Source organism: Australozyma saopauloensis, chromosome 1 (genome assembly GCF_035610405.1).
Source record: "Australozyma saopauloensis chromosome 1, complete sequence".
NCBI lineage: Eukaryota > Fungi > Ascomycota > Pichiomycetes > Serinales > Metschnikowiaceae > Australozyma > Australozyma saopauloensis.
This window is the reverse complement of record NC_086131.1, coordinates 2,699,977-2,717,090: the sequence shown is the minus strand read 5'-3', so window position 1 is coordinate 2,717,090 and position 17,114 is coordinate 2,699,977. Positions and strand designations below refer to the sequence as shown.

Here is a 17,114-nt window from a genome sequence, read left to right as displayed (position 1 = left end):
CAAAGTGCCAACTCCATTGTCAAATTCAGCATACAAACACAAACATGTCGCCTCCTGAATTCAAGTCTGTCACTGTCGAGAAGCCTCTTCCAAACACCTACGACCTTGGTAACTTGGCTACCTTCGACCCAAACCCACTCGATGCAGACAAGCTCAAGGACCCTGAGCAGAAAGAGAAATACTTGGCCGAGGTTACCAGAGACAACCTCCAGCTTCTAATCAACCAGATTTTGTCTTTGCCTATCAAGACCACCACTGACACACACGGCTCGTCCACTGGCCAAGACTCGACCATGGCCCTCATACACTTGCCAGAGCCAACGACAATCTTGCCCAGAGAGAAGTCCATTCCTAAGGCCAAGCCACAGACCAAGTGGGAGAAGTTCGCTGCCATCAAGGGTATCAAGGCCAAGGCCAAGGACGGAAAGATGGTGTACGATGAGGCTACCGGCACCTGGGTTCCTAAGTGGGGTTACAAGGGTAAGAACAAGGAGCTCGACAACCAGTGGTTGGTGGAAGTTGAGGACAAGGTCAAGGGCACTGCAGACGAGCTTATTGACCCTCGTACGTTGGCTCGTGCTGAGAGAAAGAAGTTGGTGAAGAAGAACGAGTTGCAACAGAAACGTAACTTGAGAAACCAACAAGCTTAGTGTTCATAGACGAGGAAAACGGAACAGGATTCCGCGCGCTTCATTTTGCCTTAATGTCGGGAGCTCTCTCTCCCTCTGTAGAAGACTTTCGCAAGTGGTATCTGCAATCGATTATACGAAAAAAAAATACAGATGCAAAAAATTGGATTTGTTCATTGTAGCCCGTCACGTTCGACGATAGAAAATGGCCATTTATCCTGTAACCCATACTGGTCCTACCCCATATTCAGCCTCACCATGGAGAAGGCTCTATAGTTTCAAATATAGCACGACCGTTATATGTCAAAAGAATTCCGCCAAAAGGCCTACGTGCCCATGATAGATGTATGCAAGTCAATTGAGCACAACCACCCAAACTCTACTAACCCCAGGCTATCATTACCGCTGCTGACTTGGAGACGGTCACAGTGAAGAAGATCCGCAACGCGCTACTGGAACTCTACTCGGTTGATTTGGACCAGCAAAAGGTATGTTACTGTGTTATTGTATAATTGTTTTTCCGAATTTGCGTCAACTAACTGCGAGCAGAAGGACATCAACGAGACGATCTTGGATCGGTACTACAAGTTCCAGGACGAACTCAAGAAGGGCAAAGAGAAAAAGAAGCAAAAGTCATCGTCGCGCGAGTCCTCCGAAGAACCTCCGAAACGGAAATCCAGTCCGGCTCTAAAGTCGCCCACACCGGATGAGGATCAAGACAGACTATTGGCACTCAAGCTCCAACGACAAGAGGCCAGAGGGGGTCGTCCGAGCCGAAGTACCAGATCTGCAGCAAGTCACAAGGTGACGAAATTGTCAAAGACCGTAAAACGTAAGAATCCGCGCCGCTCGGTGCTCAAAACCCCGTTCAATGCTCCGTTCACTCTATCTACACAGCTTCTGGAGCTTCTCGGGGTGAAGGAATGCAGCAGGCCACAGGTGGTGAAACAGCTCTGGATATACATCAAGAAGCACGGGCTTCAGGACCAGGCCGATAAGCGGAACATCAATTGCGATTCCAAGATGCGTGCTGTTTTCCGGAAAAACAAAATCGACATGTTTGAGATGAACAAGCTTCTAGGCAGACACTTATATAAAGAGGACGAGATTTTGGCCGCAGACCTCCACCTGGGCTCTTCCACAGAAGACGAAGGCCACCGCTCTGAGGGCGACGAGGTGGGCGCTGTGAAGAAGGAGCTGAACAGAGAGGTGAAGAGTGAACCGCTGCCCGTGGCAGAGGAGCCCGCTCCGGTCAAAGATGCAGACGAAGCAAAAGATGTAAAAGATGCAGACGATTTGCAGCAACAATATTCCCCCTAATTTTTGGCCTGTATTATGGAACAGTGAAGGGTGTTGTGCTATCCAACGCCAAACCCTCGAAACCTACGAAGCGTAATTTTGTCAAATCCACCATATTATTGGTCGTGTAAACCCTGCGAGAATATTTCCTTCTCCGCAAGCCTCTTTTTCACATCCAACTATGGTTGCACATCGCCTGTCGCCTATCCATGCACTCGCACCCATTACAGTAATACCTGATGTGTCAACTGACCACAACACATCACTAACCCTTCACACTCCTTTCAACCTCTCCTCCACATATACAAACAATTGTATCCCCTATATATACTCGTCTCTTACTCACTTACTCACTTATTCACTCACTCTCTTACACACTTCCTCACTTCCTCACTTCTTTCCATACATAGCCTATTGTAATTGTAGTACCATTTCTCCACGAATATGATGCAAGCACCATCGTCAAAACGACGAACCGAAAAAGGCATTCTGAGCCCCCGCCAAAGCCGCGCCAACTCTCCCTCTCAAGACGACCCAGAACTGCTGGAGGTCGATCTAGCCAGACTCTACGAGTATGTCCTAAAAGTGATACTTCTAGACTACATCACCGAGGTTCGCTTCTACCAGCCAGTGGCCCAGCCTGAACTCACACGCACCGAGTCTCGCCCGCTGTCCGAACTCCGGCGGTCGCGGATGTCTCGCTTCGATGGCGATACGCTGCTTCCATCATACTTGGTCGCTGATCTCAAGGCCAAACTTAATCTGATCGCTATGGCGTCTCTGAACCACGATGACCTCACTAGACGACTGTTGCTTCGCTTCTACGGAGAACTCTTGGACCCGCGGGTCGTAGATGAGATCAAGAGAGGTGCCTCGGTCGATATCCTCGTCATGAAGTTCGTGTCTACCGCCAACAAAGAAGTGGTCAAGTTGGCGCTGGTATCATCCGAGGACGTCGCGCTGGTGGTCTTTCGCCAGACAGAAACGTTCGTGGATATTATCATGCTGTTGGTGCAGAGGGACCGCAATTCCGAGGCCATTATCAACAAACTTAATGAGCACAAATCTTCTCTTAAACCCGGCACGCTTAAGAGTCGACCATCTTTCAATTCAACCCAAGCGGGCTCTTTCAAGTACACAGAGCCCTCGTTTAAGGTTTCGGATCTAGATCAAGGCTATGTATCACTATTGTATGAGATATTCCGCATTGACCAAGACATCTTACAGGCCGATATACAAAGACTCCGTCCGTTCGTCAGTCCTAAAACCATCCATAAGGATATGAACAAGTTTCTTTTGCTGATAGCAGAGGATGCCTCTGTGGCCAATAACTTTGCAACCACAGAAGATTATGACGAGTGGAAGAAGAGAACAGTGCTGGCCTGTGACTACATCAGTAAGAAGTATCCAATACCTGCCACTATAAGGCTCAGGCCAGTTCCAGACTTGCCAGTCGGCGAGGAGTTCTATTTCTCTCCTCCACAACATCTAATTTCTTTGTACCACGCCGTTTTCGTCAAGTTGTGTTTGCTTCACCAACGCCAACAAGACCAGAGCGACTTCAACTCTAATTCGCTCTTGTTCACAAAGAAGTCCGGAGAATTAATTTTACAATGCTCCCGCATCTGGAGAATGGATGCTCCGACACGAGCTGTATCACTCATTAAAGCTGCTCAACTCGGAGGTATCTTGACAGACCCGCTTTGTGTGTCTACTCCTTCCGAAATCGGTCCAATTCAGCTTTCCAGTGCTGCAAGCGTATTTCAAGCATGTAAACGTATTATTGACGAGGCAAATCTCGACTGGGACGAGAAAGATTCCTGGTCTCTTCAAGACAAATCACAATGGGTCCAACAGTTGGGAAATGTTTATGCTATGTGTTTTCACAGTCTTCGTGAGTGCTTGGGATCAGTTCTTAGTAGGGTCGTCAAACCCAAATTTTCGCCATACCTCCAGTTTTTAGATGACTATGTTGAAAGCGACTGTTTGTTTTACAAATTTGAAGAGCTGGGAGGGGTATCTAAGTGGAAGAAGCGACTTTCAAAGACCCTAGTAAGAACTTCAGAGGCTCTGTATGCTGAGCACCTTGCAACTCTTCCTCGTGATGATACAATCAGCGTGTTGCACGTTCTCGATATTGCTGATGGCATTATCAAAGACATCAAATTTCTACAAAAGAGATATCCCCACCCTCTTCTCGACTTCATGAACATAGGGAGAACTTACGCCGAAATTGTTTCGACTCTATTCGCAGCTGATGCAGCCAAAATTTTGGCTCACATCACTTCTCTAATACAGTCAAAGGGTGAATTCCTCAATTATGGAGATGCATTGGAGGTGTACAAGACTTTGTGCGAAATTCGCTCAATCCACAAGCAAGTTTCAACCAAGCTGCAATTTGCTTTTGACCTAGAAGCGTTTTCGTTTCCTTACTTGCAATCATGGGTTCAGGAAAGCAATGATAAAATCTGTGAATTTGTACAAAATGCACTTGCTAGTGACGACTTCAAACCGATGGATCTTGAAGATGAGGACAAGAAATACAGTTCCTCGGTACATGATATTTTTACCTTGATACGGCACTATCTTGGCATACTTTCAGACTTGAAGTGGGAAAACGCTTATCAGCTTGCTAAGGTCAAGACATCTTTCATGAAGAGTATTAGCTCTTGCTGCATCATGTATGCCAATGAAATTTCGGATATGGTCATGCATGATCTTACTCTTGAAACTGAGTCTCCTGTGCCTACACAAAATAGTTGGCTTACCGAGGCCAAACTTCTTGTTGAACAGAAGCTAGGAAGCGAAAAATTGGAGGAAGAACCGGTCAATTTCACGCCCAGAACGTGTGTGGGACTCAATAACCTTGGAGCAATGATCACGCAGTTATCAAAACTTGAGGACATATTAGAACCAGAGGCTGTTTCTGCTACTGTTCTAGCTAGAGATCCCACAGCCCGCCATAAATATTCCAATCATGTTTTCACGGTCAGAATTGTCAGAGGTGAAAACATAAGATCTGCGTCAGAAAGCTCAACTGTAAAGCCGTATGTCACGTTGATTGACACGGTTGCTCGGCGCACCATTGCTAAAACAAGGACTGTTGAAGGCGATACTCCTACTTGGGATGAAGAATTTGAGGCAAGCATACCTGCAAATGATGCTATGTCCGTTTCAGTCACTGTTTGGGAAGACAGTTTCAAGACTCATGGAGTATGTGGAAGAGCGCTCATCCAACTAGATCCTCGCAAATTTAAGCACGACGGTATTCCTCAAGAAGTATACTTAGATCTAGATTCACAGGGCCGTCTTTTAATCGAAATTGCTGTTGAAAGTGAGCGTGAAGATGCCATTTTTGCCATGGGAAGAGCACATCGTGCTTTGAAGCGAGCCGAGCAACGCATAATCAAATTGATCGTGGCAAGATTCTCGCGTTGTGTTAAACGGAGTTTCTCAAGGCAAACGCTCAAGTCCATTTGTGGTGGTTCAGGAAATTTGAAACCCACGGAAGAACAGCAAGATCAAGCGATGATGCCTCTCTATGACTTTCTTAATGTTAACCTCCTGGTTTTGGCCGAATGCTTAACGAAGAACTTACTTTTATCGGTGATGTTAGAAGCTTGGAATGTTGTGATTGACAGTGCAGATGAACTTCTCCTTCCAAAACTCACTAGTTCAAAGGCTCTCCGGCTGATCGGAATGAAAAACAAAATTCATGGAGGTGGTCAGATAAAACTGGGTTGGCAATCTGCTGTGACCTCTGCCGTTGTGAATGTCACCAACTCCATCGGCAATCTAGGCTTTGGTAAGGTTTTGACAACAAACGAAATTGAAACTGTGATTGGCTGGCTCAACTTTTTGTGCATTGATTTTTTCCACAATGGTGGAAATGGACCTCCAATCCTGGACCTCAAGACTGACAAGTACCAGTCTTTATTACTTGTACCCGTTTATTACGATACTGACGTGACGGTGTTGGTGCAAGAAGTGGATCGCTTGTCTCCTGCTTTTGTGCAAACATTACGTGACAAAAACAATGTACTCACTCTGAGCGCCATGACTGAGCCATCAAAGTTGCGCTCTCGCGCAGGTTCAATTGCAAGAAGTCTGACGATTCGTGCCAACGCTACTGCCAAGGCCAGAGAAAAGGCTGCCAAAGAGGCGCGTGAATTGCAATCTGACCCATTAACTGCACAAACATCTGCCGAGAACATCATTTTGCGTATGTTGATTCTTCGAAACGAAAAGTCTTTTGTTAGCAGAAGATTGGAGCAACGTGAGAGATTGGCACATACCTTAGCCACGGAAAGGTTGGCCAAAGCTGTTGCAGAGGGCACAATGTTCTGAATTGTAATGTAAATATTTATGATGTATTTGATGAAATTAGCATTTAACTTTTGTATTCATTAGACGTACAAGTAATTAGAGAAAATATTTTAATTGCCAGTTCCATTGAATGATCCAGGCTCGGTGGCATCATCCATGGTAGTATCGTTGGCATCCTGCTGAATTGTAGTGTCATTTGCATCCTGAACTACAGTAGAATCAGCATCTATGGTTGCATCAGGATTGACTTTGAAGCTGCTTGTGGAAACGGGTCCTTCCGTTGTGATTCCTGATTCTATGCCTTCATCCTGAGTGTCTGCTTTCTTATCATCTCCTTCATTTGATTCTTTTTCTTCGCTTTTTTCTTCTGGGTTCTCTTCTGCATTCACAGAGTCAGTTTCGCGCTGCGCAGTGTCACTGTTGTTGTGTTGCCCAGCCTCCAGTTTCTTATATGCTGCTGCTCCCTCATTCAAAAGCAAGTCAAAACTAGTCTGAAGTTTCGAGCTTGTTTCTTCAGACAAGTTTGAGTTCCATGGTGCAGATGATTCCAAAATCAGCTTGAGTGACTCGAGCTTTTCGCTTGGTGAAGCCACCACGGCATCCTTAGCTTTCGAAAACAATGACTTGGCTGTGAACTCATCATAAGTGTCCTTTTCAAAGAACAACCTGTAAGAGTTTTCGCAGATCGAAACACGAAGCTCGCTCAACAGAGAGCCTTCACATTGTTCTTCTTCAATTGATTGAATGAAGCTCTTATGGAAGGGCATATTGATTTTCGAAATCGGCACACCTTCAGTTGGATGAGACATGACATATGACGTAACGTAATAGTTGTACATCTCCTCAGCATTAGCATGATCGTTGATAGTCAAATCGTCGAGGCCCACGAATTGAATGTTCATCGTATTCGTTGACTCTTGGAAAGACACCTTGAACATGTTTTCCTCGGTGTTCATGAGGTTACGCACTTGCATACGGTACAAAATTTGGTCTTTTGCAGTCGTGGAAGGACTTTTACGATCCTGCTCGTACAACAAAAGCATCTCGGATGTTTTCGAGTCAGTGATCATGGTATGCATATACTTTACCATTGACTGGACGACCTTGTCGAGAGTGTAACATTTGTATGCTTTGTTTCTGTAAGCTTGGCGCAAACTCTCTTCGAACCATTGATGTTCAATCTCACCATCCAACAACCGTTCTGCTAGCGAGAGAACTTGCTCGTAACAACTCTGAGGACCAGAAACAATATCCACTCCTAAATCCTCTAGTTGATGGGATACAAGATTCAAGTCCTTTGCAAACTGCGGTAATTTTCTCAGCGCAATCTCCTTCTTCACCTCCTCGTCCATAATCTTGATCTCCAAGAGTCTCTCATACAAAGTACGGAAGTGACGAACGAACACGTAAATGGTCGTGTTACAGAAAAGATTGAAGCGATCACGTTTTTCCTCAAGACGTACATTCTCCAAGGAGAATTTAAGAGAAGCTGCCTGGATCCAAAAATCGCCAGAATTTTCAACACTGGCGCGGATGTCTGCATCTTCTGACTCGTTGGCTGGTGAATCATCCACCTCATCTTTTCTAGACTTGGACTGCTTCTTCAATACATCTCTGAGCAAATCGTGTTCTCTGCTACGTTTCTTAGAAACCACGGGCTCGCTGTCGTTCTGTTCCGAAGCAGTTCCATTTTCATCGATGTTGGAAGTAGTGGTTTCAGCGGTTTGCTTGTCTTTAGTACGCAATGCGAGACCAGATTCGATGTCCTCGCCAGCGATACCGAAGAGAAGTCCAATGAAGTGCTTGAAAAAGGCGCCCAACTTTTCACGATCTCCCAGAGAGTAGTTCGAGGAGTGGTGGATGTAGAATTCGCTGAGACGCAAGATGTCAAAAATCACCTCACGGTCGTCGAAAGTATAGTTGAGTTGCTCTTGCGGCTTAGGTGTCAAGGGATGAAGACGCTTGTTTTGTTGCTCAATTTTGACGGTGCTAATTTCGCTGACCATCTGCTTAGCTGTGAGAAGTTTCTTATCTGCTTGTTTGAATGTCAATCCTAAGTGATCTAAGGATTTGTAAAAGACTTTTTGCTCCATCTCCCGCCAAACCTTGTTCCATTCTCTTTGAGCGCGCTTCCATTCCTCGTCCTTTTGCTTCAATCTCTTAAGAACAACAGGAACGGCGACAGCAGGATTGTCATGCAAAGCATCAATGACTTCAAACCCTCTATCCTTGTCATAGATTTTACGGATAACCTTCTTGTAGATAGTCTGAGATACACGACCTAAGCCAGGAGGAAGCTTGAAAATAGCCTTCTGCTCAGAAGTCATGTTTGCAATTCTATTGGCAATTGTTTCTAAAGTTTGAATTGTGCGAAGATTGGCTTCCATGTGATAATCAAACTCCAAACGTTCCTCTTCAATCTTGAACAAGATCTCCTCATATTGATTCTTTCTGTGCGAAATGAATCCAGAGTCCTCAGAGGCCCACGTAGGGTGCCCGACCCACTCATCGTTTAGAACCTCCCAACACATCTCATCTCTTCCTGAGCAAGGCATGTAAGTTTCAACTTTTGGAAGTTGTCTGTATGAGGGCCCGTAAGCCTTACACAAAGAAAGCTCGATTTGATGTTTCTTGAATGTAATGTCCTCGATGTGTTGAGTTTTTTCTTCGAAACCCACAAACTGCTTGAACCAGTTAAGCAAGTCAGCATGGTTGTCTCCGAGGAACAGGTCAACACGCTCCACCAAAGTGTCCTTATCAATGATATCTTGAGAAAACAAATTGAGCATTTTCAAAAACTCGTTATATGTTTGTTTGTTTCCGATTGCCCTTTTAACCTTGTCGAAGAAAGAGAGTTCTTCCAGAAGCGAAGATACCTTGGCCATAACATTTGGGGGAACTGGCTCGGGAATTCCTGGGACGAGCGTTGCATTTGCACGCACAACACCAGTGGTGGCAGGAGTCTTTTGTTTTTGAATTGGGTTTGGAGCACCGCGGACACTTGAGAACTGCGCCTCATCGTTGTAGTTGTTCTCGTAGTCATAGTGCTCACTGTTTTTACGAAGTATAGCATCTTTGTTGTTCTGCTCGACCTCCGGGGCCGCAGAAAATGGGTAAGGACGCTGGTCTGCTGGGACCGTTGCGCCTGTTGCAGGTTGAAAGTTGCCGAGCGGAGGCAATTGAGAAATGTTTCCCGCGTAATATGGATGTTCGACGTTAGCAGCAACATTCTGCTGAGCCATTTGTCCAACCAAGCTCTCATCTCCGGCACGGGGTTCAACATGTTGTTGCTGATTACCGCTATCAGGGAGAAAACGTTTGAAGTCATCAAGTAAGTCTGGCAGGTTCACAAAAAGTTGGGTGACCTGCTCGTAAACCTCGCCGATTGGCTTCTGCTCACGCTGATAAGTTTGCAAAATCTCTAAAAATTGCTTGTAGATATCGGGCTGATTTGCAAAGCGAGTTTTGATCTTATTCACATAAGAAATGGCATGGTTGAATTCTAACTGGTGGCCAGAAGGGTTTTGGTTCTGTGCTGGCTGCTGCTGCTCTTGGTTGAATTGCTGTTGAACTTGTTGTGGTGCCTGCTCTCTCCAGGTTGGAGCACTTGGGACTTGAGCTTCGGGTACATTTGGACGAGTTGTCTCCCCCATGGGCGTCGTTACAGTAATTGCATTGGGGTCAGAAGGATCCAAAGAGCACTCGATACGATATCCAGGGGGCAAGAAAGTGTTGAATCCCTGAATCAAATTGGGATGACCACGAAACAAGGTGGAAACACGGTCAATCACGCCAGGGGTGTCTATGCTTTGAGACTTGAAGTCCTTCATAATATCCAAGAAATTGTTGTAGACATCAGCCTGGCTGTAGAACTGCATCTTGACTTGATCCAAGTAAGACAAGGCATCTTTCACATTCAAAGGCTTGTACATGCTGGAGCTGGAGGAGCGGTTGAGCAAGCCATGAGGAATGCGACTAATGTCTCCATCCTCAGCAGCTGGAGATTTGCCTTGCTGTGGAGACTCAGACTGTTTTTCGGGCTTACCCGGGACAGGAGAGACGAAAGACAGAGGGGTCAAGTGTTGAGTGGGAGAGGGTTTGTGGGCATGGTTCAGCAGGAGAAGCTTTGGGGGCTGTTGGAGTTCCAGAGCGAGTTGCTGGGCCGGCATTTGCTGATTTTGTTGCGCTTGAGGCATGTGTTGTTGCGGCTGGGGCTGTTGAGGCTGCGGTGCTTGTGGCGCCGTTTGGGCGGGCTGAGGCTGCGGTGCCTGCTGTGAAGGCTGTGGTGGTTGGTTCTGTTGTGCCTGTTGCGGTTGGGGGTGTTGTTGGCCAGGTAGATGGGCAGGAAGCTGTTGTTGATGGTGGGGCATCAGGGCGCGCGACTGGTCATTCTGATGGGTGAGGTTGTAGATGGAGTTGGAGGAATGGGCGGGCAAGGACCCGTAGCCCAGGACCATGGGCATTCTTGCGGCGCCGGCGCTGCTTCTGTCGTCACCAGTGTTTATGGAGGGGATGGCGTAGCCATGGGTGGGGGTGCCGGAGGCATTTCCTCTGCCCAAGGTTGGGAGGTTGCCAAAGGGCTGGAAGTTCTGGCCCGAGGAGTCCAATTTGGCGGGCGGCGGCAATTGGCGGCTGGAGGTTAGTAAGCTGTGACTATACATTGCAACATTCATTGGTGGGGGTGGCCGGAGCGGGTCTCGATGAGGTGGAGACCAATAGCATCAAAACGTGGAATTAGACGAACAAATGAACTTCCGAATGGCGCAATGGCGATCGCGGCCACAAATGACCAAAGGCGATGCATGGGTCTGCCAGAGCGGCGACTCCCACACGGCCAATCGGAGTTCGTACGGTCCCCATCCTCGACAGAATACCCTGCCGATCTGATACTCCAAAGGACAAATTCTACACAATCGAACAGAATCAAACATACTTGAAGGGCTGATTAATGGGAAGACCCTGGTTGGTCCACCGATTATCCTGGTTCAGCATCGGTGATGGATATCCGGACTACTTGTGGGAATGGAAGTGTCCAATATCGGAAAGCGCAAATCGGAAGGAACAAGCGCGGGACTGATAAAGTGGAGGCACAGGAAATACGGGGTGTGCAGCGGTGTGTTTTGGGAAAAAGGCACTGGCAAAGTTCACAAGATTGGATGAATTGGCGATGTAGCTGGACCGAGTGATAGTGGAGAAATACGCCAAAAAGTGGCCATTGGGAACCAAACGTGAGGCTGGGGCGGGTAACGGCGGCAGGCCGGTTCCTGGTGTGGTGTGCGTGGTGCACGGGTGCGCGCTGGACACCGCCTATCCCATTCGCAATGGGGTTGTGGTTGATGCGTCTGTTGCTAGTATGGACCAAATGGGGTATATATGGTACATATGGGTGCAAATCTTCTGCAGGAGCATTTTGACTGGTGAACAGAATGTGTGTCAGAATCGATTGAGTTTTGGTTTATAAAAGTGTATTTTAGTTTCTTTTTTGGGAGTTGATATTGGTTGAGTTTTTTTGTGGTCTTTTGGGAACTGGAGAGTGGTGTGTTTGGGCTGGTTGTGTTGTGAGTAGTACCAATTAAGTGGAATGGGAGATTCTGGACAGAGCTGGGTGTATGTTGTAGATTATCGTGTTTGGGCCAAATTGCTTTAGATTCTGTCCAGATTCTCTAAATTTTTCAATGTTTGAGGCGAACTTTTGAGTATTTAGGATTTTTACAAGTTTTTCTTTTTGGTGGAATTGAGTGTATGGCTTCACAAATGTGAAGAGTTTCACTACTCACTGAAATTTCAACAAAAGTACACCAAAAAATGTGAAATTATTCACTTATCATTCAGATTTCTTCAAAAATTGAAAGATATCAAGACACCGTCAATTCTCGCAAGAGTGAAATACAACACATTTGACGGTCATAGTTAGTAGCGGTGGAACATATTACTCAATTAGATGATCCTCAACACCCCGGTTCTTAAAGACTCGAGGAGGTGAGCTATAATTGGCTGATAAATCAGCCAAAGTATTTTTGTGCCCTTCGGCCAGCATTACATGCCAGGTGAACTCGGGCTCCTGCTGAGGTCCATATCCCTAAGGATTATGTCTCTATGTATGCATTTCCAATAATACTATTATAGAAATAAAAAAGCGAGTATATAAATAATGTTAAAATAATAAAATTCCAGGCTGTCCTTATCGGTCAGCCTAAGTAACGCGACAGCTCAACTGCCCGGTATTGGTAAGAATCCACCACACCTCCAAAAGCCATATCAAACTACAGCTCAAACCAAAGATTAAAAATCACGAAAATATTCAATCTCATCAAAGCCCTCCACATTTCTCGATAATTGCATTCCACACACTAGTCCATCTTCTCCCATCCCCATACTCTAACTGTACATCTCCATACACAGTACCACCTACCTTTCACCAACAACATGAATGCTCCAGACAGATTTGAGTTGTTCATCTTGCCCGATGGCGTTGAAAAGTATGTACAGCCAGCCATTGCTCATTGCAACAGCACACTTTAAGATTGTTAAACGGTGCACTAACCATCCAGAATCAAGATTATACCTGACACGAAGGTTCCCAACGCAGCCATCATCAAGATCGAAAGAGAAGACCACACCTTAGCTAATTTGTTGCGGGCCCAGCTAGCTAAGGACGACAGAGTCATCTTCGCTGCTTACAAGGTGGAGCATCCTCTTTTCGCCAACTTTGTGCTCAGAATCCAGACTGAGGAAGACTATACTCCTAGAGATGCGCTTAAAAACGCATGCTCCAGTCTCATATCCGAATTGGATGTTCTCAAAACAAAGTTCAAGGATGAATGGGCTCTTAAGTCCTTGCTTAACAACAATGACTATTAAACATGTACCATAATGTATCTCTTCAGCAAAGCCACCAAATAGAATAAATAAAAGAACCACTCGACAGTTTGAAATACAATCATTAATGTTCTCCTTCTCGTATTTAGCTAAGCTGCTTCACAGGCTCTTTACCTACTCCTGGAAGAACGTGTGTAGTGCCAGTTAAAAGAGAATATGTGTAGAGACAGTTAAGAAAGAATATGTGGAACTAGAGTTAAAAATGACTTTCAATCAAAATGCTATTCATTATATTTGTATGCTATTATATCTTGGCCCTAATGGCAGCCTCTATTATGGCTATTTTTTCCAAGCAGTTGGGCACATCAGCAGTCAAGAAGTTGCCTTGTTCCAACAACAACACAGTGGGGTGTGTTTGAATGGCGCGTTCCGGAGACACATGGGTCATCACGAGACCGTTCTTAGAAACACAGAACTTGTGGTGGTCCTTGAAGTTAAACTGGAATGTACCGTTCGTCATCTCGAACATAATGTAATCGCTGGTACGGGTGTAGCGACGCAAGAAGACAATGTCCTTGCGTTCTTCATTTTCACTAACCTTGGACAAGTTGCTGTTCATGTATTTGGCGAAGAAGTCAACGATCTCAAGCAGTCTTCTTGCTTGGGATGGAGGGTGGCTTACGGAGTTCTCAATACAAGACCAGCCTTCTCCGTCTTGAGGAATCAATTCCAAGAATCTATCGCTGTTGTGAAGTTTGAGAATGGTGGTTCCATCATTGAAGAGGACACCAATGTCATCGTTATTCAATTGGTATGAGAATCCATATTTGTTGGAGTAATCAACCCATTTAGAAATAAGCGTAGGATGCTCGCAAGACGGAAGCTCTCTTGCGGTCAACTCGGAGTCATGAGCCCGGCTTCTAAGGCTCCGGAGGTTGTGGACTGTGTCCGAAAGGCTCTTTTCCAATTTAATAATGGACTTAGCGAATTTGGAATTGAAGTAGAATTTGCGTGTGGACCGGCCATCTTGATTTATAAGCGACGCAGGAACCTCTTGGTATTTGGCCCTGGTGTCGCCTGGAGACAACGACTGAGGCAACACAGTACGTGGCTGGTCGGACTCTAAGTCGGTCTTCAAGATCTCAACTGGGTTCTTCAGTTTAGGGGTGTAAATGCCGGCCTGGTTCTTAGCGGATGCGAAGTTGTGTGCGCTCTGCGTGTTGGAGATATTGTTGACACCAGATGGGGTGCCGGTGAGCGCTTCCTCGTTGGTCTTGGATGGGAATGGGCCCTTGAACCATGCATAATCTAAAATGGAGTTGATGGAGGGGCGCTTTGTTGGGTCTAAGCTGAGAAGATCGGTGATTAATACTCTCGCGCTCTCGCTGATTGGCTTGTCGCTAGGGAACAGAAACTCGATACACTTGATGCGCTCGTAGATAACGTTGACATCCTTGGCTTGGAAAGGAGGCTTGCCAACCAATAACGCATACATCATAATACCAATGGCCCAGATGTCGACTTCAAAAGAGTGGCCGGTCTGCTTGCCGCCCAAGACCTCTGGTGCAATGTAGTTTGGAGTTCCACAGATGGTGTATCTACGAGACTCAGCACTGGTCAAAACAGTGGCCAAACCAAAGTCACCGATCTTGAGACGCATGTCTGGGTCAAAGAAAATGTTTCCGAGCTTCAAGTCTCTGTGAATGACTCGGCGGGAATGGAGATACTTGATGGCACCAATGATCTGCACCATGAACAAACGAACCTCAGGCTCGGTCAAACGTTTTCTGGTCTTGAGAAGCTCCATGAGCGATTGATTGGGGCATATTTCTAACAAGATGTACACGTTGACGTCGTCCTCGAAGCAGTCCACGAAGTTGACAATGTTGGGGTGTTTAAGAGACTTGTGGATTTTAATCTCCAGCAAAAGCTTGGTTTTGGTCTTTTCGTTTTTGATCAGCGCCTTGGCAACAGTCTTGGCTGCGTATATTTTGCCCTGAGCATCCTTCATTTGGAAACAACGAGCAAAGCCTCCCTCACCAAGAAACATACCTCTACGGTAGTCAATACCCTTGCGGGTACGCACCACCGAGGGAGGAGTCTTGCAAAGCGCAGAAAGCTTCTCCTTCTTCTTTTTCACCTTTTCCTGCTGGTGGTGCTGCTGCTGTTGCACCTGGGCATGGTTGTCTCCGGGTCTCTGACTATTGTAGTAGTTGTAGTAGTCAAGCGGCAGGTCTTTTCTGCGAGAAGCCTTGATGGGAGTAACATTGGAGGCTCTGTTGAGGTGGTCGCCTTCAAGCGGCTGCAACGGCTGGGATGAGCGAAGGTTCATAGTGGGCTGTGTGTGTCTTTTGTTGGTTCAGAAACAGACGGTGCTGGCGGCACACAAAATGGGAATGGGCGAACGAGCCGAGATGGGAATTCAACAACAGTGATGCAATGCAAAGCCAACGCTGCTACCAGGAATGGGCCAAGTAGTGGATGGACACAGAGATCAGAAGGTTGGTGTCGGAGGAACGAAATTCTAAGCGCACTAAAGCCAACGCAGGTCGAATTGAGTATATATACTAGGAAGACCGAATAGGCAAGCAACGGCTGGTATTTTTCTTTTGACTGAAAGAGAACCTATCGCTGCGACGGATGAGGGTTTCCACGATCGGCCGTTGTGTTTACAATCGTTCCGGATCGAGATAGGGCTTCAGTATTTACAAATAAAGACCAGCTTGGGTGTGTAGGGACTGCAGATAGGTCGGGTCTCACTGATGCTAAAACCACTCAAAGTACTAGTATGAGGCTACGGGAGGGGCAGAAAATTAATAGAAGAAATGAAATTGGAAAGAGCTGTTTGAGGGGTACAATATTATATAGCGTAGAGGCTTCTTACTGTTAATTTCTATGGCCATTGCGCTACAATCAGATGACAGCTGTTGGTGAGACAAGAATGAAGTGGGCCCGATTAGGAAAAGATATTGAATGGCATCAACAAACAAATGGCACACATACAGAACTATTTCGCACCTGCAGGATCTCTTCACCTGTTAGGAAATGTAAACGGAACCAGGCTCATCTGGGATGGAAAAGGACTGTTGCGAAGCCAAAGTCTTATTCTGCTGAGCTTTCTCTCAGGATCCTTTGCAGGACTCAGCCGCTTTGATGGATGGTGCTGGTAGTGTCATCCATTGACCCTGTAAAAATAGGACTGCAGATAATGTAAGCTTAAAGTTAGTCAGCTACCATCTACTAGTATATAATATCGCTGAATCGGGGTTGGTGCTTGAGGTTTGTGTATCTGTTGATTTCATGGTACAATCAGGAATGCGTGGTTTGCCGCATCTTCTTTGAGTGATACTTGAGTTTCATAAGAGTGCCCAAAGGTTGAAGAGATCCGAGCTCAATACTTTAAGAAAAGATTCTTGCTTTGCAAAAAACAGGTTCCTGAAATATCTAATGACGGTTTTCCTTTGATGTCAAGACCCCTTTTCTAAAATCCCCCTCATCTCCAGAGCAACCGGTTTCTTGCTGGATTCCATCGTAGACCCTAAAAGAGCCAAGCATGTTTGTTTTGCTCAAACCTAAAGCATGGATGAGGAAGCGAGGATGAGAATTCTCAGATGGCATTTAGCCTCTCATGATAAGAGAGTTGAATAAGGTCATGTAGGGAGGGAGCCTCCAACAACAGTAGATCTAGATCAGGAACAAGTTCCGTTTTCGGTCGCACAAACTTCAACATTCCAAAGCCCGCACCTAAAAATACCATGCACTGTATTATCGTTCGCAATTTACCACCACTGACCCTTTCTATTACCTCATGTTCTGATACCTGTCAGATTCCCAATTGTTCCTGCAGCATGTGTCAGTCGCAGAAACAGAAGATAAATGCGGTGCTAATTGCATCTTCTAAAACCCCTTTGCAGATACCTGGAAATACATATCAAATAGTAGAATAGCATCAAATTCACATATTTTATTCAAAAGTGGTTTGGTGGTGTTCCTGGTTCACCCTGCAAGAATCTAAATTGAACTCATATAATCAAAATCGGG

The 17,114-nt window shown here is 45.9% G+C and overlaps 5 protein-coding genes across 5 annotated transcripts; 3 read left to right on the top strand and 2 right to left on the bottom strand.

Moving 5' to 3' along the window:
- Positions 1-44: 44 nt before the first annotated feature.
- PUMCH_001186 (uncharacterized protein) lies at positions 45-650 on the top strand (the record flags this gene model as incomplete). The annotated part of the gene is made up of 1 exon (XM_063020250.1): positions 45-650. The coding sequence occupies one exon, from the start codon at positions 45-47 to the stop codon at positions 648-650; it is 606 nt and encodes a 201-aa protein (XP_062876320.1).
- Positions 651-1,652: 1,002 nt separating this feature from the next.
- Positions 1,653-1,949, top strand: PUMCH_001185 (uncharacterized protein; the record flags this gene model as incomplete). Its single annotated transcript, XM_063020249.1, has 1 exon — positions 1,653-1,949. The coding sequence occupies one exon, from the start codon at positions 1,653-1,655 to the stop codon at positions 1,947-1,949; it is 297 nt and encodes a 98-aa protein (XP_062876319.1).
- Positions 1,950-2,372: 423 nt separating this feature from the next.
- PUMCH_001184 (uncharacterized protein) lies at positions 2,373-6,275 on the top strand (the record flags this gene model as incomplete). The annotated part of the gene is made up of 1 exon (XM_063020248.1): positions 2,373-6,275. One exon carries the CDS (start codon positions 2,373-2,375, stop codon positions 6,273-6,275), a length of 3,903 nt encoding a protein of 1,300 aa, XP_062876318.1.
- Positions 6,276-6,364: 89 nt separating this feature from the next.
- PUMCH_001183 (uncharacterized protein) lies at positions 6,365-10,927 on the bottom strand (the record flags this gene model as incomplete). Its single annotated transcript, XM_063020247.1, has 1 exon — positions 6,365-10,927. One exon carries the CDS (start codon positions 10,925-10,927, stop codon positions 6,365-6,367), a length of 4,563 nt encoding a protein of 1,520 aa, XP_062876317.1.
- Positions 10,928-13,377: 2,450 nt separating this feature from the next.
- Positions 13,378-15,405, bottom strand: PUMCH_001182 (uncharacterized protein; the record flags this gene model as incomplete). The annotated part of the gene is made up of 1 exon (XM_063020246.1): positions 13,378-15,405. One exon carries the CDS (start codon positions 15,403-15,405, stop codon positions 13,378-13,380), a length of 2,028 nt encoding a protein of 675 aa, XP_062876316.1.
- Between the last annotated feature and the right edge of the window lie 1,709 nt (positions 15,406-17,114).